At 38.6% G+C, this 23,830-nt stretch overlaps 2 protein-coding genes across 3 annotated transcripts; one reads left to right on the top strand and one right to left on the bottom strand.

Moving 5' to 3' along the window:
• Positions 1-104: 104 nt before the first annotated feature.
• GNG5 (G protein subunit gamma 5) lies at positions 105-3,911 on the bottom strand. The gene is made up of 3 exons (XM_052800766.1): positions 3,740-3,911; positions 2,563-2,718; positions 105-348 (listed from the first exon to the last, which is right to left on the bottom strand). Exons 1-2 carry the CDS (start codon positions 3,818-3,820, stop codon positions 2,593-2,595), a joined length of 207 nt encoding a protein of 68 aa, XP_052656726.1. The 5' UTR covers positions 3,821-3,911; the 3' UTR covers positions 105-348; positions 2,563-2,592.
• A 203-nt stretch (positions 3,912-4,114) lies between these two features.
• Positions 4,115-23,763, top strand: SPATA1 (spermatogenesis associated 1). Of its 2 annotated transcripts, XM_052800757.1 has the most exons (14): positions 4,116-4,189; positions 5,278-5,407; positions 6,312-6,418; positions 9,927-10,044; positions 12,156-12,209; positions 12,308-12,638; positions 12,753-13,001; positions 14,713-14,839; positions 14,988-15,048; positions 16,043-16,160; positions 16,993-17,118; positions 18,966-19,135; positions 21,092-21,190; positions 22,025-23,763. In XM_052800757.1, the coding sequence occupies exons 2-14, from the start codon at positions 5,372-5,374 to the stop codon at positions 22,127-22,129; spliced, it is 1,701 nt and encodes a 566-aa protein (XP_052656717.1). In that variant the 5' UTR covers positions 4,116-4,189; positions 5,278-5,371; the 3' UTR covers positions 22,130-23,763. The 2 variants fall into 2 exon arrangements, with proteins under 2 accessions (XP_052656718.1, XP_052656717.1); XM_052800758.1 differs by lacking the exon at positions 16,993-17,118 and having other exon boundaries at positions 4,115-4,189.
• The last annotated feature ends 67 nt before the right edge of the window (positions 23,764-23,830 follow it).

Raw genomic sequence — 23,830 nt, 5'->3', positions numbered from 1 at the left:
CTCCTGTATATGCTCTTCAGCTGCTGCAGAGTGATGCAGTAACTGATGAGGTGTCAACATATCCAGAAGTTAATCAACTTGTTACAGTAATTTCAAGACCAGACTAAGTCAAGACACTTTTATTTTTTGCTTGGCATATAAAACTGATTCCCTTATGAAACAGAAGTATTGTAACTAGCATACAGTTCATTTAGAGAGGTAGATGGTAAGAGGTTTGACAACAGTAGCAATTTTACAGTTAGATTTGGCACGTTAAAGCTAAGCTTTTGTACAGACTTCAAACCAGGCCACTCCTTGAGGCACTCTGCCCATACACACATCAGCAGCTAGGAAAAGATGCTAAAAGGTCTGAAAAACAAAAACAAAATGTCGTTAGAAAAGTATCAATGCTACGTGAAGCAACTCTATGTCTAAGAACATGTACCTTCAGAATATGCCATGGACAGCTATTTAGGAAAAAAAAAATCCTCTTTCTCCACAGCTGTTTTATAAAACTATTAGTTTATAAAATACACTTTTAAAACCATGAGGCTGTCACCAAGGGTACAAGAAGATTATCAAAGCTGTTACAAAAGAACTGAAGCTTAGTGTCTCCTGGAAGCCAAATTGCTAAGTGGAAGGACAGAAAAAGTTGTTCCCAGTCACGTGGTGCCTACAGAAATAGCAGGCATCTGCTTTGCCTTTGAAAAGCAGGGGGATTCTGTGTAACTAAGAAATTACACTTCCTCTTCACAGAGGTGGTGCTGACTGTGCAAACATGAACTCTATTGGCTCATCGTGAAAACACCAGGATTACAACTAAGAAATAGCCTATTTTGAGGAAGTGTTTGCAAGAGATACAGTGAAGGAAAGAAATTTTCTATATAGGTAGTGTAACTAAAACAGCTGTTCTAATGACTTTTACCTGTAACATCAGCAGAAACAAGTGTTCCATTCCAAAATCAGAAAAGGGGAAGATAAGGGCTTTAACTGAGAAAGAAAATATTAAGCCTTTTGTGCCCTGTGTATGCACATGTGTGTGTGAGACAGAGGAAATGTTATTTCCTGACACCCACACCCAGGAATTACTAGACCTTGGCAAAGCTCAGTGGGAAACTGTGTGTGTGTCACTCATTAAAGTACAGTTTATTTGGCTTTTTATAGGTTATCAGTCTATAATGCTTACAAATGATCTGATTTCTTCCTTGAATTGCTGCTTAAAGCTGAAGGTACAGTAGTGTGAACACAAGTCAGTGTCCAAGAATAGTATCTTTTAAATATGAATACTTGATAAAATTCACAATACAAATACCTTTAAAAGCTACAAGAACTCTAAAGCACATTTCAGTTACACTGTTGCAATTCATTGCTCAAAACAATGGGGGAAGTGTTTTTGTTACATAGTTAAGCATCAACTTCTATACTGTTACTACTCTGGTCTTTACTAGCATGAACCACCTTGTTTATACACAAACTTTTTGGACGCTTTCTACAGGCTGCTTAAGGGGAGAACAATTTGAACAACTCAGTCTGACTGTGGTCACCTTTCTAAAAAGCTGCCTAAACAATACAACTTAAATCTAGTGAACTACAATTCTTTGGGTGATGTAAGTCAGCTACAAAAACAATTCTTCAAGAGATTTCTAAGGATTGTGAACTATGGTTAACTGCATATCAGGTGCTTTGAAATAACGTATATGCTCTCACCCCCAACAGATCCAAGTCAAGGGGCAATGGGGAAGAGGGACATGGTAAAATTATCATGCATTTAATGTGGATAAAATATCAAATTTTTGTGACTCTCAAGAGTGTTGGTGAGACTACTGTGGATCTAAAACTTGCCTTTCTAAATAGGCTAGTCTAAAATCTAATCACCAGAATTTTCAAGGAATGTCAGATGAGTAGTCTTCATAGCAATAGCAGTAGTGCTAATGAACCTATAAAAGTTTTGGAATTAAAATCCAAATGAGTATTCAACTGTTTCTAGTTATTTAAACTGCTACCCATGTATTAGCTCATTTGAGTGGAGTACAGGCGTTAATACAATTCTTGGACCACATACTTTTTTTCCTTTTGGCTTAGAGGGCGTGTCCTACAAGGGAACAGTGCTCTTCTTGTAGACTGCCACTAACCTATCTTTGGAAGTGCTCTTTAGAAGTTTAAGAATGAAAGTCTGATTTATCTGCCACAATCAGGATTCACCATGTATGCTGTCAGGTAAGTGATCCTATGTGAGAAAAGGGAAATAATACCCTAACACAGATGGAAGATAGAGCAGCGTTACTGTGCAACCAGGTTAGTCCAAATAGCAGCTCAGTAGTAGCTGGCCCCACTACTACTTTGCTGCAGCAACTGGCAGAAGCCCTGCAACAGCTAAATACTACTCATAATACTTATAAACAGTATGTGTCCAGTACAGAGCTACGGCCAGAATAGGGGAGGAGGGGCCCAAAATGGGGATCCAGACCAACACCAGCTGCAGAAGTCAGATGTCTCTTCTGAATACTTTTAATACAGGCAGTCTCATTTAAAGCCAGCTATTTTTAATGACAACAGTTTATGAATCATAATTCAAGAACTTACCACTGAAAGATACCGAAGTAGTTCACGTAATTACAAAAATGAACAGACTTTCTGGGGTCTGAATGGATTTGTACTTGATGATACTCCTGTCAGTAGGGGATCATGTTGTGCGTTCTGCAGGCAGAACTGCTTCAAGTCTGCTGCAGCTTGAGAAACCTAGTCGTAATAAAAGTTGGCATTAGAATTCACTGAACACTCTTTACTGATGACATAACTACATCAAAAAGTATAAAGAATACTGCTAAATGATTATGCAATACAGCTTATGTAGATTTTAAACAACAGTTTCATCATAATTTTTTGGTTTCTTAGAGACACAAAGTTGCACAATATTAGAATCGATTGGGGAAATTTTCACGTTAAACTTACAAGCCTGAAGATCCTCGTTCTAGCATAAATAGTTTAAAAGTACAGCCTGTAGTTTAAGATGCTCTACCCAACTGAACAGGCATTTTATCTTCCCTTGGAAAGCCATCCTTATGATGAGATAGCATATGGGTTTTTTGGTAGGCTGTACCTACCTAAAAACAGAACAGTATGTCTGCTATGTCTTGCTTTTCTTTGCTGTAACTCTGAACTCACAAAAAAAACGATCAAAGTTTCAGAAAGTAGCATCTTCGCTGGTATCTTGTATTTGCAGTTTGCCCAGAGTTTCTTTAATTTGACAGGGCCCAGTCTCACCCTGAAAACGCACAACTTAAAAATGCACTTGGTACGTCTTGCAGCCAAGTCTCCATTTTACAGCGGCAGGGCCCGGCCAAGACAACCTGTTGCAAACCCCGACTCAAGCTGCCCTTTTCGCCCGAGTGTGATGGAAGAAGCCGCTCCTCACAATAAGGAAATGAAAGGGGAGCCCAGGGCGCGTCCATCCCCCCGGGGGAGCGCCTGGGCCGGAGAGCGGCCCCCGGGGGTCCCCGGGAGGCTGCAGGAAGCGAGAGGCGCGGCGGGCCGGGCCCCGCACGGGCCGAGCCCCGGGGAGGCGGCGGCAGCGGGAGGGAACGGGCGGGGGGGGGTCCCGACGGAGCCCCGGGGCTAAAGCCTGGGGGCAGGTCGGAGCTGGCTGCCCCGGCCCCGGCCCCGCCGGGCGGCCCGGCCGCCTGCGAGGAGCGCCGCGGGGCGCAGCCCCCGGGGCGATATAATGGCGGCGCGTCCGCCCCGTCCCGGCTCCGCTCCTCACCTTCACGCGAGTCACGCTGGCCTCCAGGCGCAGCTGCTGCACCACCTTCTTCATGGCCGCCACGTTGGAGGAGCCCGACATGGTGGGAGCGGCGGCGGGCACGGCAGGCGGCGGCACACCCAGCCCAACTTCCCGGCGCCTCCCCAACTCTCCGGCCCGGCGGCGCCTGCGCAGCCGCCGCCGCGCCCAGGGCCGGGGCCCGGTCGCCGCCGCCGCGGGGGGCGCTGCGGGGCCGGTGGCGGGCGGCGGCCCCGAGGCCCGGCGGCAGACCGGTGCCCGGGTGTCTCACGAGTGCTTGTGGTTCGCCCTGGCAACACAGACGTAACATGTGCCCCCTACCCCCCCATTTATCTATAAAGCGGGTTAGAAGAGAAGACGGTATTACGACCAAGGTGGCAAATCTTGGAGATGATATCCAGCGAGTTACTAGTCTGGAGCTTACTTTGAGAGGTAACGAATGAAGTTACTAACTGTGCTCTTGCCAGCGTGTTTGTGTGTTGACTACAGTCTAGAGGAGATGGGTGTTTACTGCAGAATGGCGGTGAAGCCTGAAGTAATGGCGCGGGGTGACATGTTGTAATGCACAGCGCAACATCTTGCACGTATACAGGGGCTAATGGGAAGAACTTGTGCCGTAACCTGCTGTGTCTTTGGTTGGGAATAACTGGAGAAGTGACGGAATGTTAAGTCAGGTAATTCGTGAGGGCTCGTTGCGGTGTAATTGTGAAGAGGCGAGTAAACACACAGGCTCCTTTAAGTAGGTGCTTCCCACCGATACAAGGAAATCTTAATTCCACTGCTCGGAGCCAGGGCGAGACCTGGAAGGTCATCTGGAAGATCTGGTCACTTGTGCTCAAGAAAAGGTGAATTAGAAGTAGCAGGGGTACGAGGGAGAGCTGCTAAGGTGGTCAGGAGAACAGCGGGGGCATTCAGCAGGCTGAAAATCAGAAGGAGGTTTGTAACCTCTGAGGTGCTGCAAGAGCCTTCAAAGTGAGAGCACTTCCTGAGGAAAGTCATAATGAGGTTAGGGCAGAACCATGGTCTATAGTTTATGAAAGGGTTTTTCTGACATGGTTGCCCAGCGCACTCAGGTTTCCTTGGAATACTGCGTTTGGCCAGCGCAATGTGCTGTGCATGTGGCTTGGCTGCAGTTCACAGTAATTGTCCCTTTATCAGAGATAAACCCAGACCTTGCAAGAATCCCGTTTTGTGGGGATTTAGGTCTGTGTCTTTAGGAAAACAGTACAGTTGTGTAGAAAATTATATACAACTGAAGTATTTCTATGAAAGGGGAGACACTGTTAAGAGGGAATACTCCAGGGCAGATCTCTCAGAGCTGCGGGGCTGTGATTTAGCAATTCCCCCAGTTACTTAGGTGATACTCACTTGTGTAGAAGGTGTGGCTGAGTCTGTCTGTCTGCAGTTAGCTGGAAGCTTTCTGCCTCAACACAGAAACAAGTTCTCCATTTTCAAAAAATGGAAAGAAGAACACTAAATGAAAATATAGGATATTAATGGATTAACTTCTCTTGTAACAGATTATCATGAAACTCATTCTTAAAGAATGTTTTGATCAAAAGGAAAATTAGAAAGCCCACCTGGCATTCGCTGTGATCAAGTATAGGGACCAGTATGTCGTTCAGTCAAATGAGACCTCGAACATCACAGGTGAGAGTTTTTGTACTTTTCCATAAAGATTTTTTTAAATTTCAGAAATAAAAATAAAAAATATTTTAGTATTTTGTGACACTGCACCATTTCTAGGAGACCTGAGAGGAAAAAAACGTGCTTTTAACATCATATATATAGAAAGCATTCTTTTCTAGTTTATATTTGGTAACTCAACAATTGCAGAAATATTTAATATAGCTTATTTGCATGGGTTTTAGTTATAGGGAAGTGTATTGTCCTTGTCAATACCATCTGATTTTCACTAAAAATATCAAGACCTAGGCATTAACAGACCAACCATCACAGGTTTGAACACAATCTAAGTGAACCGTGCTCAGGGCAGGCCTAGTTATTCTTTTTGCAGACATTACCAGGAGCATTTCTGTGCTTCCAAAGTAGGTAATATTATTAACAACTGTCAGAAATATTTTGAATTTTTTTTCTTGCTGGCAAGGTCAAGTTGTGGTGCTGTTTGGATCAAGCTTTCAGGGCTTTGCATTTTTTATGAGATGAACAAAGGTAGGATTTCAGCTGAAGTGTTCTTGTAACCATGACACGCTCCAGAGTATCAGCTGTTTTTGGTAAGCTCCGTCTATTGCTGTCACAGTGACATACAGCAATAGCACAGGCTCTCTTTTCTCTCATTTCCATTGTTGAGCTTGTTCTGATGTGACTTATTTTGATGCTGTCAGCTGGCATTCAATCACAAATTGCTTTACTCATTGCTGTTCTCACTGTCTAGTCATCGCTCTCAGATAAAGCCTCATTCTTCTAGTCCCTGTGCTAACATCAAAGAAACCATTCCCACCTCCAGAAATCGAAAGTGTACCTAAGCAAAACAAAACATATGGGAAGAGGGTTATAGTATATCTACAGTTACAGTCATCTGTTCTTTATATAGTTGGTGGAGCTCCATGTTTTTTATGTCCCAGAAGAAGTGTGGAACTTCAAGCTGAATACAGTTCCTGTAGCTCTTACTAGCAAATTCATCTCAGCTGGATTTATAAGGTGAGTATAGTCTTAGGTTTCTTGTACATGGTAGGTCCTTTACATTGTCCTTCAGTCATTTAGTCCAGCTGTTGCTCTATAGAGGAAAATTACATGTGTCAGAAGAGACTTATTCTCTCATAATTTTTGGAGGGTAAGTGGTGCCCATGACTAGCATTACATTAATTTGGACTGTATCAGGCTTAGCTCCATTACAGCCCTTGGTGTAGACCATTGAAACGCCCTTCCAGAGCAGTGCTAGTATTTCTGCAGAATAATTTATGTTGTAAAATCAGTCTTACATTCTGTCTCCTTGAGCCTGATTATCAAAATCTTGAATTGTTTTCGGCAATGGGCCAGTTTCAAGACAGATTGGCTTGATGAAGACGGTATAGCCTGTCAATTCCCAGGAACAGGCGTATGATGATCTGAGCTCTCTCAGTCCAAAGAAAGAGCTTTAAGCCATATTACTCAAGGGGAAGCATTACAGCCCATGCAGCCACCAGCATTTCTTCTTTCTTCTTCAGTAGTTATTCTGAAAGGTTGCGCACAACACCATGTGCTATGTGTGCTCTCAGGTAGCTGTTCACAGGACTTAGTGAAAGAATACCCCGGTTCCCAGTCCTAGGCCCAAACCTGGTACAGACAGTTGCAGTTTTAATCTTTCATAACTTTGAAAGTTTCTTTTATACTCCTAAACACTTTACTCACAAAATCTGTATGTATCCAGTGTGGTAAGAAGTTGTAGAAAAATCAAATAATGTAAATGTGTATTCAAATGGAGCTTTTACATGCACCTTGTCTGCTCCTGTGCAAAACCTGTCAATTTAGCTTAAACTACAGGGAGTATGGGTTTTAACCAATTTAAATTCAGGCTTGTATTGTCCAATTAAGACAATATACAGTGTAGCTGAAAAGATTGACAGCAGTCAGGAGCCTGTAGGGCAGAATGTATTCATTCTCACAGCTTCTTTTGTTGAAAGGCTGCTCAAAACCAGAGGAAATAAGTGCATGTGTCCATTTTGTTTGCTGTTCTAGTCTCCAGCAGAGGTGTAAAATGCACTGCTGGAGTGGTAACTTCAAATCATTTCATGTGATTGGACACCTGTCACTGCCTCTCTTCTCTAGTGTAAATTTATTTCACTAAGACTCAATTCTGAGGCATCGACTTAAATTAGGATTCTCATTGATTTCAGTGGGTTTATATCTGTCTATGTATTTGTTGCTTGCTAATGAGTCTTAAATAATTGCTAATTAATTATTCTATGGGTACTATGCAATGCTGCAGTACGTTAGCAATAACTAGCACCCAGCCAGTGTATCACTGTCTTTAAAAACAAAAAAACTTCTCTTATTATAATCCTGGAGAGGTAGCAGCAGCCTTGCTGGTACTAATGCTGTTTGGACGCTGTTGAGAGCGCTGAGAACACTGTCCAGTCAGCTTGACAATCCTAGTACTGTCTGAGTCAGCTTAACAAAGGATTCCTGGGTCTAAGTACAGGCCATTTCCATTAATCACGAAATTAGAGGAAAATATTAAGTGTGTAATTGTCTATGGCCCTGAGTTCCCATGAACTTGATTTCTCAGCCTCTGTGATCTTTTATTTATTCCTCATTCCTCACCACAGAAGCCATACTTTTGTTATTTCTAGATGAGATGGCTGCAATGAACTCTAGTTTGCATTACTTCTTTTAAAGGAACATCCTGAAGCAAATGACTTGGGTGTCACTAGTCTTCTGCTAGCCAGTGGCAGCAAGTAAGAAATATATTATTTTATGTTCCTAGCAGCTGCACTGGCAAATAATTTTCAGATAAATTTCTGCCCTATATCTCAGGTTTTGTATATTTAGATGATTTTCTCCCATGATGCATCGTAGTTACTTAGATGTTTTCCCTGCTGTTCATAAATGCCTTGGATTTAGATTTCCTTGCTGGTTTGGACAGGCATTATCAGTGAAAGATGTGCAGTGTTAGAATTGCCTCTGAAAGAGCTTGCATTTATTGGGTTTCAGAAGAGCATTCAAGGGGTGTATCTTCTCTGAGACATCAGCTTGAAGAAATGATAGTGAATGAGAGATATTTGAATTATAGATAATCTCTTCTCACGTAAGACCTTGGAAGAATGTGTATTGAATTATGTATCCATCTTTCACGTATTTCTTTATACATTTGAAATAAATTATATTAGGGCTAATATCTGCAGCAAGTGTGGGCAAAAAAATGGGCAAGAAATAAACAGGAGCTAAATGTAGAGGGACCAAGCAGCGTGGCCTAGATGTGTCCACTCTGCAGACTTTGGTCTCCTCTGCTGTATGCCTGTGCTCCAAGGCAGTTCTATGATCTTGAGAAGGGTCCTCTAAGTCCAGGGTGTTTGAAATATTGCAAGGGAAGCATTGTAGCCCACTGAAGTACTGTGTTTATGAGATGAAACTGAGGGTGTTTTTACATACCTAGGATGTGAAATGAAGGCATATAAGGCTGTTTGAAAGTGCAAACAAACCCTGACAGGTTAGTATTGAAGACCTGTCCGAGTTGAAGGGATGGCACATTCTTGTCTATCCTGTCTACTGAGAATGGCGTGTGCTATCCCCCAAGCTATGTCTGTGCACTGCTTGAAGAGTGATAGCTGCCTGGGCCAAAATCATGCTAGGTAGTATACTAACATGTAATCAGCATGGGTGATTAACAGTCTCAGGCCTGAATTTGTTCCCTGATTTATTTTATATGACAGCATAGGAGCAATTAGAATTGCTTATGTTGTCCTGCAGAGCTTTCGTGTGCCTCTTGCATATTTGGTTTTATTCTGCGGAGATGCTTTTTATTCTATAGTGATTTTTATACTGAGCTCATTACTTTAATATTTGCATGGTTTCCAGTAGTACATTAAATGATACAATTCATATTTGTGTCAGCTCTCTCATCCTCAAACTATTGTGGCAATGTTCACACTGCAGTGTTTGGTTTTGATTTAAAATACATTTGCATATACACATGTAAACACCCACTCCAATTTGCATTGGAGAAGACAAAATCAAAGGAATGTGCCTGCTACTTAAAGAGGAGAGTGATGAAGTGTCCTCTAGCCCTAAGTGCTTGAAGGGGTATGTTCAACAGTCCTGGGCTGGCCCCACAACATTTTGTCACCTATATGGAAATGCATGACTGTAGTTTCCAATGTTTTTGTTATTCATCTGCAGATGAGCAAGAGCATTCTGAAGGAGTCATTTTCAAATTTCAGCTACTTCCATACTCTCCCTTTGTATGGGGTTCCTAAAATATGAATATTGCTAGTTAATGTTATGACAGCCCTTGTAATACAGTCTACCATAACATGATACAATGTTCTGACTCTACCATACCAAGACTCGCTGGCCTATATGTAATTAGGTTCAGTTCTAGGACATAGTTCCCATTTTTGGTCATTCTGTCCATGCAAGCCAGCATGTATATAGCATTATCTTCCCCCTCTTACTAACTAGCCATCATTATTTGATCTTACAGATGTATTAATGAATAACAACATTCTAGGGTGTCTCCTCACATCACATTAAGAGTGCTACGGGAGAAGCTTGGAGAGTACCTGGGTGGAGTTGCAGTTGCAGATAAATTCAAATTTTTAAAATGCATTGGGAAAAAACTAGCAGTGGTAAGTTAATATTTTTTTTCTTTAGTGCTCTTCTGCTTTATAATGTAAACCACTGATTTTGTTCCTGCAGATTAGATAATATCACAAGAAAACAGAGATAACTTCAGGAGCTCTGTTAGTATTTGTTTTTAAACATGCTCCAGCATAAGCTCTTGTCAGAGAACATCTACTTCCCCAAATACAAAGGCACAGCTGGACAGGTATATTAGAAACATCCTTTAAAGCATCAGATGTAATTAGTTGCCATCTGGTGAAAAGATCCTAGTTTTGATAAGTAAATGGATTAAATATGACAAATCTGGTTGCATTTAAAAAAACAAAAAGTCCCCCTAAGGTCGTTATTAGCAGTACATGGTTGAGAATATGGCAGTTGAAGAATCTGCAATGGAAGCTGAGTAAGTCAGAGTTCCTGTAATGGCTCCTGCTGTGACCTGTCCAAAAGCCTTTAAAAGATCAGTCTCTGAATGAAAACTTCCCTGGATGTACATTTGTGTTCCACTGTCCAGTAGCACAGCCTGAGATGTATGTAATCAAAAACCTACATCTCTGAATCATAACTGTTCCTAACATTGATTCTCTATATATTTATATCTTACAAACTGTAGCTAAATGTTAAATAAACTTGAAAATCAGTCCAACTGAAAGTTTGTTCTTGTAATACACAAAGACTCAAGTCAGGTACATAAGTATAGAATACTTTTTTCATCTCTCTTTTCACCTGTTTCTCACAGATTTGGAAATTAATTACAAGCTGGAAATTTGGTGCCATTCTTTATTTCATTTGTAGTTGAGTTATTACAAAAATTACTCACACAGAAGACTAGAATAAATACTAAGTAATATGCAAAAACTAGGTGGAAAAACAAGAGAAACTTAGACTGTGACACAATCTAAATCTGAAAATGTGCATATGTCTTCAAAGAATTCAGGTCTTTTTAACTGGTTGATAAAAAGTAAGATGGTATATTTTCTTCCCAACTGATAGTTCTGAGATAAATGGAGACATTTTCCAGCTTCCTTTAGAATGTCAGGAAATTAATAAAATATTTTACTTTAATAGAGAATTAAAGATCTTGGTAGATACAAGTGAAGATTTTTAGTGGCAAATTAAAGATATAATTTTAATTTGGGGTATTTACTGTTGCTTGATGTTTATAACAAAGTGTAAAGCAATAAACGAGCTAACTGATTTATTTGTTGTTTAGGGTCATGGTAACCTCATTGAATTACATCTCCATGATCAAATATTTGTTGAGTGGGTTGTTTGTTTTTTTTTTCCGCCCAGTCTTCTGTTTCACAACAGTAACAATGTAAGCGGTACTAAGAGCTGTACCCTACTTGCAAGTAAGGGTCTTTAAATGAAAAATAAACGTAAACCAAAATCATGTTCATTTGCTCTTCCCTTTCTTGCATATAGCCTGTGTCTCTAACAGTGAATCAATGGCATATTACTGAGAATAGAATTTGGCCCCATGTTTAGCTCAATTTCATTGTTTAAATGTAAGCTCAGATTTCTTTCTTTTTTTTTTTTTTCTTGTTGGAGCACATCTTTCAAATATACGGTGATTATTTTAGACTTCGTTTTTAGGATGACTGTTGAAATCTGAAAGTGTATATCACACAAAGAATATCAAGACAAATACAAGAAGGCATAGGGGAGTAATAGGGGTTTTTTTCTATGTACATTAAATATTTTGCAGTACTGTATCAGGTAAATAGAGAAAATTATGTGAGACCCAGCATTTCTATTCAGATTCAGCTTGAAGCAACTTTTTGTAAAAAAAGTCAAAAACTTTCTTCTGCTGTGACTGTTGGATCAGGTCCTTTGAACCATAAGAGAAAGTGCAAAGGATAAAAAAAAGGATTCAGTACATCCATGTACTTTTGTGGGTCTGATTGAGATTTTGAAAAATAGACAAAATAAAGTTTCAGTACCGTGTCAGAAAATAGAATTATGTTCCTTCTTCCCCATGAGGCCGTTATAGAAGATAGTGCTGGTTATGAAAAAATTGTAGTATGTAAAGAAGATGATAGAATACAGAAATTAAGTGATATGCAACATTATTGATAAAGTATTTTATTGATTAGGCTTCCATTCTGTATCTTCCAAGGTGAAAGCAAAGCAAGAAACAGAACTGGAACTGAAGTCATTTGCTCCTCCTTATGTATGTATTGAATGGCTTTTAAGGTATCATTTTCAGAAGCTTTTTACATTGTACATTTCCTCTTTTGTCCTGTCTGATTAATATACTGCATATTTTAGGCACTTTATCCTGAGTTATATTTACTACCTGGAGTGGAATACTTTGAAGGTGTTTATCCATTATCATCATCTACTCAACAAAGACATCCCTTTAATGCAGAAGCTAATAGGTTTGGTCATGGATCAAGATTATCCAATCTTCCCCAACAAAAACCTGAAAAAAGCAAACAATTTTTAGAAAGCATACAAAGCAGTCATCAGCTAGAAAATCAGGAGATGCACAGTCCTGCAGAATGGAGTGAGAAAGAACCTGTTCCAGTTTTGCACACAAAACATAAGCAAGACCGTAACAACAGGATTCAAGAAAAACAGATTCAGTTTAGAGGAAAAGGTAAGTTTAACCAATGTAGTGAAGGAGGATGAGGAAAGAGGAGAGGAATAAGTATTGTGGTTAACATTTACAATACAATAATATTTCTGTTTTCTAATATAAATTATTATGCAGATCAAAATGGATCCAGTGGATCTCTCTTCACACCAAGTCATTCAAATCCTGCAGATGGGGAGTCTGGAAAGAGTGATACGATATTACAGACCTCTCAGCAAAATCATCTCAGCCAAGATCAGAAAGAGCCTAACACTCCTAAGTGGAATGACAAAGCCAAAGGAACTGCTCTTACCCTTCATGTAAACCACAGTTTTGAACAAGGCCAGAATAACCAAAGACCCCAAAATCACATTAAATACCGAAAGGGTACAACTGTTCATTGTCATCTTTTTGCTAAAGCATGCATTTTAGAAAGTTGACAGAGTAAAGCTAAGTTTTAAGAAATCTATAGTTAAAGCATGAGTTGGAATATTGCTATCAGAACAGTATTCTAATTTTTTTTAATGATGATATCTTTCAAAGAGCTGTAATTTTACTTTGGATGAGTCCTTTATCACTGTGTACTGATAGAGGGAAACACTGCTATAGTTGATGCATTGGTCTAATTTTATTTATATGAAAAAAATTACTAAGCAGCTACAGTGAAGACTGGAGGATAATGATCCCATAATTCAACAGCAATTTTAAATGAAAGAATCTTGTTATCAGTATATCAGGGCAAGCATTTATTCACTTCAGCTTTCACTGTCATCTTATCCATGGCTACATTAGTACTGAAGAGGAAGTGTTTCCTCTCCTCCCGCCCATATAATGTTTATTTATATACTATTGAACAGTGGTATTCCTAAAACTGAGAGGTGAGAGAACTCTTTGAGCAGACTGCAGTGAAAATAGTACAAAAGTATGGAGGGGTTTAAAGCACATACTAACTAGATAACAGTTCCGTGCTGAAATAGAAAATGTTGTTTGGAAGAGATCTGTTAACTACTACTTCCTTTAAAATGGGGTGTCTTATGGATAGTGAGGGCCATTAAGTCCCTGAACAGTTATATAATGTTCTTAATATTCCTAAATTTTTAGTGAATAACAAGGAAGAAATGACTGACACATTTAAATTGGAGTTGAATGACTACTGCTGTATTAGGACAAAATTATAACATAAATTGGTTTTGAGGAAATAATTTTGAAAGACAAGTCTTGATATTTGAGTAGAATTTTACAATTAATGTAAAAAAAGTGACCTTTATTCTATTGCAGATTTTTAATGAGTAATTATTAAGTGGAGCAATATTCAAGTTTTCATAGGTATGAGCATAGGTTTCAGTTAGAATGATTTTCTGGATATCTAGCACTTTCAGTAAGAAAACAAAAACTTGGATATTGTATTCTTTGAGACATGTCTGGAGAGTGTATTAGAAAAGGGTTTCATGGATGACTTTTCAGTAATTTCAGTTTCCAATCATAATCTGTCAAAAATAACTTTATCCCTCCATCATCATCATCATAACTGATTTTAAGTATGAGACCGTTTAATATACAAATATATATGTAAATATGTAACTGAAAAGTTTTCCATAACTTTATGTTCACTGATGAAGGATGTAGGATTTTGTAGTAGTAAAGGTAAAGTCTGTCAGCAGTTTTCTTTTGAAATATTTATCGTATATATTTTAAAGCAGATAACATTTATTCACTAACATCTAAACGCAAAACATTTTGCTCTCCCTTTCTTTGCCAGCTCCAGCTTCAGTCTCTGAAAGGCAGAAAGTGTTAGATACTGTATTAGTCTAGGGAAGGTGAAATAATTAAGTGGTTTCCTTATCTGTGGTAATGTTCCTTGTACTAGATAGCAAAATTAGTTAGATACAAATTCTCAGAACAAAAATACTTTTTTTTTTTTGTCTTTATTTCTTTCTTCTGTTATTCACACACTTCCAAACCCCAGAGATAACATTATTTATTGGATTGATTCACTGAATTTCTAACACAGGTTGGAAAGTCCAGGCATTGACAGTCAAAACAGCTTGAATTTTGTGAGTGTAATCTATGTATTTTGATCATCACTATCCTGTCACAGAACTAACAAACATGGAAAATAATGATGACCAAAAAGATACCAAACTAAGAAAAGACAGAACACAGGATGCTGCAATTCTTAAAATAATGGAAGACCAAACCACAGAATACGTATGCAAAAAACAAAGGTTAGTGAATAATGCTTCAGCTAAAATAATGGATAATATTAATTTATAGCTAGAAACTTATTTTACAGACTAAATAAATGAAAGAAAATGGGGAAAAAAACCATTTCATTACATGAATTTTCACTTGCTGCTTTGGTTTTATCTTTAGCTTGCAGCAATACAGAACTAGCAAGTCTATAGCTGATCCTGGTGAAAAACTGGATAATCAGGTGTGTTTTTCAAGGTAACATATTCTTAGTAATCTTGAGCAATAAATGTAGCCCTCCACCTAGAAATAGTCTAATTTTATAAGACAGGTAACTCATTAGAAATATGAAATACTCAAATGTAGATTTGAGAGTAATTGAAAAAAGTTAATTCATGCACTGCTACTTAGCAGATTTGCTAATGAAGAATCAACTATATTCCTAAACAATGAAATCATCAGAAGTTATACCTCTGGTTATAATTTAAGAGGAACTACATATACAATAACTATCTCAGTCTTAGTAATGTTAGCTGAATTTTTTTTACTGTTTCTTGACAGTAACATTTTATTGTTTTTATTGGTGACATTTTTATAGTTTCATAGTTCCTATAGGATAATTTGTCTTCTCTCAAGCCAAGCAAAACTTCTGATAAAAACTAAAAAATCCTTTAAAACATAGGTATGATATAGTCATAGTATCAGAATAAGAACATGTTTAGGAAGACTCAGCACCCACATGCAGTCATACAGCATAACAGCCATCACTATTAACTGTTGCCTGTGAGCTCTTGTGCAGAAGTGATTGTAGTGGAGTCTTACGAAAATAATAATGAAATTGAAAATCTGCTATTATAAATTTTAGTTTAGAAATTGGCAGTCCAGACTTTGTGAGCCATGAGCCAGATGGCAGTTTTAAGGCCCATTATTCCTGGTCTTGCATGGGAGTGTCAGTAACTTGTGGGGTTATGAAAATGGACAAGAACAATTAGCAATAATCTACATTTTTGTCTGCATGTTCTCTGCGATGCAAGTGTTCAGTGTTCTGATTTTATTTGCAGAGGTCCAGCTGTTTGTAATTTAATAATAATTTGTATTGATAACAGAATAATAAAGCTTATATGCAGAATTCAAATTCAGCCCTCCCATTCACTCAGGCCACTTTCAGGGCATAGGTCTAATGTAACTATTCAGGATTATGAGTTATGTACTTATAGTTGTGTCTTTTGACTCTATAGGCAGATGAAAACAAGCAAAATCATCTTACTTGTTTGAAAGAATATATTTCGCCTCCTAGTCCACCTTTTCTGGCATTTTCTGTAAATCCAGCTCAACTTCCTGCAGTTCAGGCAGCAAGTGAGTATATGATTCCAAGAAATTGCAGGGAAGTGAACATTTAATCAAGACTGAATAGTTAATGAAGACAGAAATACCTACTTTATGAAAGAATTTGTATGTACATTCATTCACAGTATTGTTACAAATTTTAATTTGTGGTTGGAAAATTCCAGGCATTTATAATTGCGTGGCGTGTTCATAGAGCATGGCAGGTTCCCAGTGCTAGAAAACCCAGCTTGTGGACTTGGGAACAGAAGGAGAAAAGGAGGGAGATGGGATGAAATACTGCTGGCTCAAGTGAGAATGTAGCAAAGAAAACCACTAGTAGTATTGCTGAGGATCCTTCGCTGTGGTGGAGGAGGGGGATAGTGAGAAGATAAGTGATTGACATACTGCTGCAGACTAGTGAAAGATACTGAGATACTATCCTGCCTATGATGAGCGGGAGTTTTAGTCAAGATTTCACTACCGTTTATATTGCAAAGTATTTTTAGGAGGAAATAGTCTTTTGGAGGCTTTTTTGGTTTTGTGTGGCAAGGGTTTTCAGTGTATGCACTGTATATGTATCCTAAATATATAGTTTTAGTGATACATTGTCTAGGCATATAAAAGGGTGTTTACTTATTTGTGTGTGTGTATGAATGCCTGGATGCATGCTGGATTTCTCACTTTTTTCTAATGCACCAGTCATTTTAAAAAGTTAGAGATAGTTTATTAAAATAAAATCATTTCTACTGCCTGTTCTGACAGAGCTCTTGGCATGATTTATGATGAGTGCATTACAAAAATCTTGATTGATCCTTCCTACTTACAGTATCCAGATGCTTGCTAAATATAATTATATCTTTAGAAAACAAGATGGTGGAACAATTGCAACAAATGAAGAAAGACAGAAGGCACATGGAAAAAACTAGAGAAGAACTGATCAAAAAAGCTAAAGGGCTACTAGAACAAAATAAGCTGAGGAGATACCACGGTACACTTTTAATTTATTCTGGAATTTCAAACGATTGAGAAATGACACTGAAACCAATGTGAAAATGTTTGTCTCCTTGTCAGTGAGCTTAATTACAGAGAGAGAAGTTTGTGAACCAGTAACTCCAAGAAGGCTCATTTGTATAACAGCATGGTGGAAAGATTCAAGTTTGCAACGTTTCTTCCACTTTTTTATGGCAGTCTTATAAATCTAAAAATATCCTGGCTTTTTATAAACCATTCAAGTTGTGCCCCACGTGTATACAGTGCCCAGAAAGCTACTGCAGGCCACGTTGCTGTTTGAGGCCCAGGGCAGCTGACATATTCTAAATCTGCCTTTAGCTGGTGCTTACAGAGGTTTTTACTGTGTTGATAGGGGTTCTAGTTAAATTGCCAGCATAATACTTTTTATTCCTCCTATCTAATGGTGTTCAGCTTATGGCATGGAAGTTACAAGCCTGTTGTGACAAGCTTGACAAACCTTGGTTTTTAACAGGGTAAAATCTCATTGAAATCCCACCAAAATTTTCTTTGTAAAATTATCTTCAAGTTTATAGTTAAATTATCCTCCTTAAGTCACATTCCAGTTATGCAGAGATGAGGTTTAATCACTTTGATGTTTTGAGAGCATTCTCTTTGTACTTAAATACAGCTAAATCACTAGTAGTCTCAACAATTATTTGTAGCTTTGTTGAAAAGAGGAGACAAGCCAATTCTTCCAGTTATTCTCTAAGGGCATGGCTACACTGCACTCTGCAGCATGGTGAAGTTGTATTTTAAAAAAACAAACTTGAGTACTTGAAGCAGTGAACCTATAGTAGCATGGAGCTGCAAGGCAAGCTAATTTACCCTGCTGAGATAAGCTCTAAATGGCTCCCGCATTGTCTTAAATTATATTATCCAGTCAGGTAAAATAAAGGTTACTTCACAAGGATTCAAAGAGCTTCTGCAGGTTCTTTAAGAAGCGTCTCTACCTCTGAATTATTTTTAATCAGACCTGTAGAGTTTCATAAGTAAGTGCATTTGCAAACATGTTTCTTCACAAAGTATGAAGGGAAGAGCATATTCTGTAGGAACAGTGATCCAGTCTATATTTAATATCCTCCTAAGACTGCCATGCTGGCAGTCAATCTCAGTTTCATACTGTGTAGTCCTCCAACAGCTGGGTTCTTTTTGGTAAGTTTCTGAGAAGCAGCTGTCCTGATTTCCTAAAATATGCCTTGAAAGAAGGAATCATTGAAGACACTTTGCAGACTAGTGGACGAATGTGGCCGTAAGACTGCCACACCAGATACCGGGGGATTTATGTGCCAGCTGTTGATAGCACATTAACAACATAGGAAGAATCATAGTTAAGTAAAGGTAAATAACTCTCTCCCATAATCTTGGGACTTCTGTATAAAACTAAGTTGTTCAAAATCTCTGGCCCTGCAGAGCTCAAATTTGCATAAATCTACGGTGCTAAATATTCTGCTAGAGTAAAGCTGTGGACTTCAGACTGTGGTGGGCATACCAGTCTTCGCAGGTCTGGAGCACTTACTGTGCAGCTGAAACCTGCAGAACAGCCAGGCTGAATGAAATTTTGGGTTTGGACCTTGTGTTACATCTCAGTGGACAGATAGATCCTTTTGTTGCAGGTGATTGTGTGAAAACTCAGTTACATTTATAGTGAATGTCATTTTAATGATGATTTTTCACTAATTGCTTTTTTTTAAAGACACCGACTGCCATGTTTTAATGTGTGTATTGGCCAACTAAATCTTGTGAGATCGGTTGGTCATTACTATCTTCAACAGATCTTATGATAAGGTGAACAAGACCAAACAGTATTACTGTTTTCCTGTGTAGTTCGTGAGGAATGGAAAAAGAAGTACTTTGAAACTAAGAAAGCTACGGTTTCACTGGAGGGTACTTTAAACAAACTGCGACAAGATTTAGAGCTTTATCACCAGAAATTACTCTTGCAATTGGAAGCCAGAGATAGCCGAAAACGACCAAACAATATGACAAACTCCAAGGTATTTACTTGTATTATTTAATCTCTCTTTTTACACAGCCTGGGTTTTTTTATAAAATATAAATTAAAGTAACAATTCATCACCAACCAATGACTTGTAAACTAGCTTTAACAGCCAAATATCCCTCAATGATCTGAGGTATAAAATTCCTTCAGCCCGTTCTTCTCAAAAAGACTAAAGAAGTGCTTGAGTCTGAGCATTTGATTCTACTTCGTGTTTGTACAATACCTTCTCGTAACAAAATACCCTTTTGTTCAGTATGATTGATGAATTGTTCAGTTCTTTATTGTTCTCATAATCCCAAATTTCACATACAGAGGTAATGAATTCTAGTTTGGAGAAATGTGTCAGAGGCTTTTGGAGTTGTTGCACCTGAACTATTGTGCAACTGTGAGTCTCATGTTACGTTGTTGGTGTCAAAACATGGGAAGTTCAGAGAGGAATTAAAAAAAGAAAAGATTAAAGTAAAGGGGGAAACACCCTTCCCAATAGTTGTATCTGCTAATTTTCTAAATGCATTAATGGAAGCAAGTTTGTTGGCAAATCTGAAGACTAGGGAAAATAAACGTCCCTTTCTTGTGTCTGAAAGGTGGGAAAGTGTATGTACAATCTAAGAGTGCATATTATATACAAATGTGTATTATTTGAGCTATCTTAAATTAAATATCTTCAATACAAAAATAATAATAGGGTTGATATTACATTATATTACTAGCTATGTTCAGATGTGTTATTGCTCCTTTGGGGGGGGGCGTATCAGGGGCTTTTTTAGGTCTCTCCGGTTAGGCACAAAGAGGTCTTACATGAAGGATATGCACAACTTACTTAACGTATGTGCAGCAGTTACTTACTGGTTAGCACACACCGAAGATAGCCAGGATTTAATGAGCTATTAGGCTAAGCACAAGTATGCTCTCCACCCCTCATAAGGTACGTGCTTACCTGCATCAGTCAGGCAGGAAGGGTCAGGCTCCAGGGAGCAGATCCTGCTGTCACTGGTTTCCCCTCTTCCACCAGCTTTGTCCTCGCTGGTGACTCAACCCAATGACATGGTGATTCTTCAGTAGCCCCCAACTAGTCTGACAGACCTGCCTGTTTTTTTCCTGCATGACTGTGTACCTTTCATGCTTTCTCCGTGGTCACAGCCAGGGTTACGCAGCTATGTGGTGTCAGAGCTGGGACCTAGACCCTTGTACACAGGCAGCTACACTGCTGGGTGGGGAGAAGCTTACAGCTGGAGCTCAGAGAGGAGAGGCTACAGGTACCACTTAATGACTCCTTATATGGGCAACTTTATCGCATCATTTGCTTCAACTGGCACTTGAACAGCATTTTTAAAGGCTTGGAACATCAAGAGATTACCACATATGCCCCCACCCCTCAGCGTTACTGACTTCAAGGGACCATGGCTGACGTACAGAAGCTGAGTATCAGAACGTACATTTTGAAAACGTGAATTTTGGTTTTACAGGTTAATTCAAAGACAGTCCCACCCACAGCTACTGCTGAAATGATGTGCTGTATAACTAGGAGTTTAGCAATCTCATCAATAAATGTACTGTGACAGAGTGATGCTAAGCCTGTGAGAGAAAAAAAATATGATTTGAAGTATGCCCTTTTATTATGAATGGGGAGTAGCCATAAAAGATAATTGCAAAACAATGTGCTATTACTCAGGAGATCTGAGCTGGATCTTAACTTCCCAAAGCAATAGGGAGTGGAAGAACCGCCGCACCCAGATGAAGGGCTAGCAGCAGAAGGGAGCTGCCCTCTCTCGGAGAGCAGACTGCTTACAAACCAGAGACAGCCCAGCATGCATTAAGAACTGGAAGAAGGCAGGGGAGTTGGAAAGAGTTTAGAGGGTTGTTTCTGAGGGGTGAAGTAACACCCAGTGAATGAAGAGATGCAATAATGCTGCACTTACTTAAAAGTTTTGTTGTTTTTTTTTTCATACAGAATTACACAATCATCCGGATTACTACAGTGCAGCATGAACTCGATCAACTGAGGAGGAAGCTGGATGATGCAAAAATGAAACTTGTAATAGAAATTAAGGTACTCTGCCTTTTAATTAAAACAGTCAAAATGTTACTATGCATAAAAAAACTTAATCTTCCCCCACATTAGATGGTGTAAATATTTGCGCAACGGTTCTTGGTTTATGCTGCTAGTTTTGTGGTGTTAGTTGTCATTGTAACTTTATCACTGTAGCCAAATTACTCCAGAACACCAGGTTATTAGATGATTTTCAATGTATGGCATTCAAGCACTTTTAGCTTACATAGTACCTTGAAAATCTAAGCTTCGCAATCTCTTTCATAAAATTTCCATTTCACTCTAAAGGTAGTTCAAGGAACATACTTGGTGAGGCACTGACCAGTAGTAGACCATGGCTAAGAAAAAAAAAAACCTGGTATAAAGAAGAAAAAAAAAGAGTGGCGCTCAAAACAGATGGCAGTCCTCTTCATCTGCTTTATTCCTTACCAGTGCTGCCTATGGCTCCCTTTGGAAGGAAGATGATGGTACAGGCCTTCACATTGGATAGCTTTTCAGCTTTGAATGGATGAAACAGGAGTCCTGTACATCACAGAGATTGCCCATGCCCCTGCTTACTGGGTAATCTAGGGTGGATGTACTTGTTATGCCTCCTCCATTGTATAGCAAGGAGTGGAAAGAGCAATGAATTCCATGGTTGTCTCTTAAAAGCACCAAGAGGAACTACAGAAGAAAGCAGTGCTAGAACTAGGCTATCTGATTAGACATGTAAAATTTTAAAGACTAAAGATATATCCTGTATAAAATTCAATCTTAGTTATATAAACCCCTATGCATGTCAACTCCAGAAACTTCCTTAAGTTGCAATTCCTTACATTACTGGGTTTTCTGCAGATGAGAAAGCAGGCAGCATCTGATTTACGAGCACTGAGAGCGGAACTGACACAGAAGAAGATTCATTCAGCTTTAATTCTTCAGTCCAGAAAATCAGGAATTTAAGAGGGTGACATGACTTAAAGTCTTCAGAAGCTCTGTAATGTATGTAGAAGCTCAGAATTTCACAGCATTTGTGTGTTCTTGAAGTTATCTTGTAAAGACATCAACTATATAAATGTTGTGGAATTTGTATACTAGGTACTGCAGATCACTTCTTTTTAAGTCTCACTATGAGATGTCAGCTACATACAGTTTAACCTAGTAATGTGTCTAAACAAAAACTAAGTTATTTTAAAAGTGCACATTAGGGAGTTGTTAACATCACGTTGGTATGCTGATGTTCTTTCATTAACAATGCCTACTAAGCAAATAAACCTATAATCTATAACCTCCTGTTCTTATTTTCAGGCACATGCATTTAATTTTTGGAAGATGATTAAAATACATCTTCTGTAGAACTACAGCAACAGTAATCCTTTATTTAGCTATTTACTGAAGTATATTTTTGTCACTATAAGTATGCCTGCCTATAAATTACCAATGTATTATTACCATATTATTATGAAGTATGAACAAAATCTGAGATAATGTCACCTTATTTCCTATCTAATCTAGCTGGTTTTGTTCCCTCTCTTATTAGGACAGCCCTGTGGACATTAATCTTCTTATATAGTTAGTGGAAGATGCAAGCTTTGTCTTGGACAAGCTGTAATGATGATCCTGGTCCTACTTACAGTATTGCATAATCGCTTAAGTTCAAGCTCATGCATGTGCTTAAATAACAATTCTCTGAAAGAGTAATCAGAAACCTCTTCTTGCTAGTCATTTTTTCTAGCTCTCCTGTTTGCTTCTTTGCAGTTCCAGATGTTATTACGTTAAGCAGAACAGTAACATGCTAGGAATTAATGTCAGCTAAAAAGCTGACAAGGCTGTATTTATTACTGGAAGTGAAACACTCATGGGAAATCAGTAATACGGTAAGAAAATTATGCAACTCTCAAAAGGACTAACTTCCAAATGTCTTGAGTCAAACCACCCATTATCCAATTTATTTTCTTAAAGGTAGGATTTAACAAAGATTTTAGTGCTAAAGTATTATATTAATTATTAAAACTACAACCACTTTTGCTCAATTTCCTGTATTTCAGAATTGTGTCTTATTTAAGACACAAGAGCAGGCAGCTAGCTACTGGAAAATCTGAACACAAATTAAAAAATAAAAAATGTCAACTCATGATTCTTGACTGCTACAGGAAGGAGAGCTTTATTGTAAAGTCCTCTGGCCTTCAGTAAAGATTTTGTAGCTCAGATCATCCGCTCTAGCAGACCTCTCAATTTTACAAATACCTGTGTCTCAGTATTTTAGCGTATGAATATAAATAGTAATAAAAATTCTGAAGTATCTATATGTCAAATAAATTTATCAGTTTGTCCTAAAACCTACAGACCAGAGTTCTAGTGTAATTATTTTTTTTGTGAGAGCAGTAGCCTTCACCACCTGCTTTCTATCATCTGTAGTATCAAGGAGTCAGACACTCAATATGAAGTTTTCTAGTCTTCTCCTCAGTAGCCATTATTGGTAGTGCTGCTATTCTATGGTGTTTTCCCAGTAACTATTTAGCAAGGGGGAAAAGAAGAAACCCAAACACCCTACAACTGACTACATACACCTAATTAAATTAAACAATTTATTAATGGAGTCACTTAAGCGGGGCACACTTGCACTTTAATCTGGTTGTGAAACAGTTCTGAGAAGCAGTGTGG

This window comes from Harpia harpyja, chromosome 11 (assembly GCF_026419915.1).
Source record: "Harpia harpyja isolate bHarHar1 chromosome 11, bHarHar1 primary haplotype, whole genome shotgun sequence".
NCBI classification, from domain to species: Eukaryota; Metazoa; Chordata; class Aves; order Accipitriformes; family Accipitridae; genus Harpia; species Harpia harpyja.
This window is presented reverse-complemented; position numbering and strand designations above follow the sequence as displayed.

Bases quoted from the DNA above. Each gene is read 5' to 3' on its own strand.
- GNG5 (XM_052800766.1), bottom strand. From the start codon at position 3,820: ATGTCGGGCTCCTCCAACGTGGCGGCCATGAAGAAGGTGGTGCAGCAG. The intron at 2,719-3,739 runs GTGAGGAGCGGA...TATTACGACTAG, and splicing joins CCAGCGTGACTCGCGTGAAG to GTTTCTCAAGCTGCAGCAGA.
- SPATA1 (XM_052800757.1), top strand. From the start codon at position 5,372: ATGTCGTTCAGTCAAATGAGACCTCGAACATCACAG. The intron at 10,045-12,155 runs GTAAGTTAATAT...GTATCTTCCAAG, and splicing joins TTGGGAAAAAACTAGCAGTG to GTGAAAGCAAAGCAAGAAAC. The intron at 12,639-12,752 runs GTAAGTTTAACC...ATTATTATGCAG, and splicing joins GATTCAGTTTAGAGGAAAAG to ATCAAAATGGATCCAGTGGA.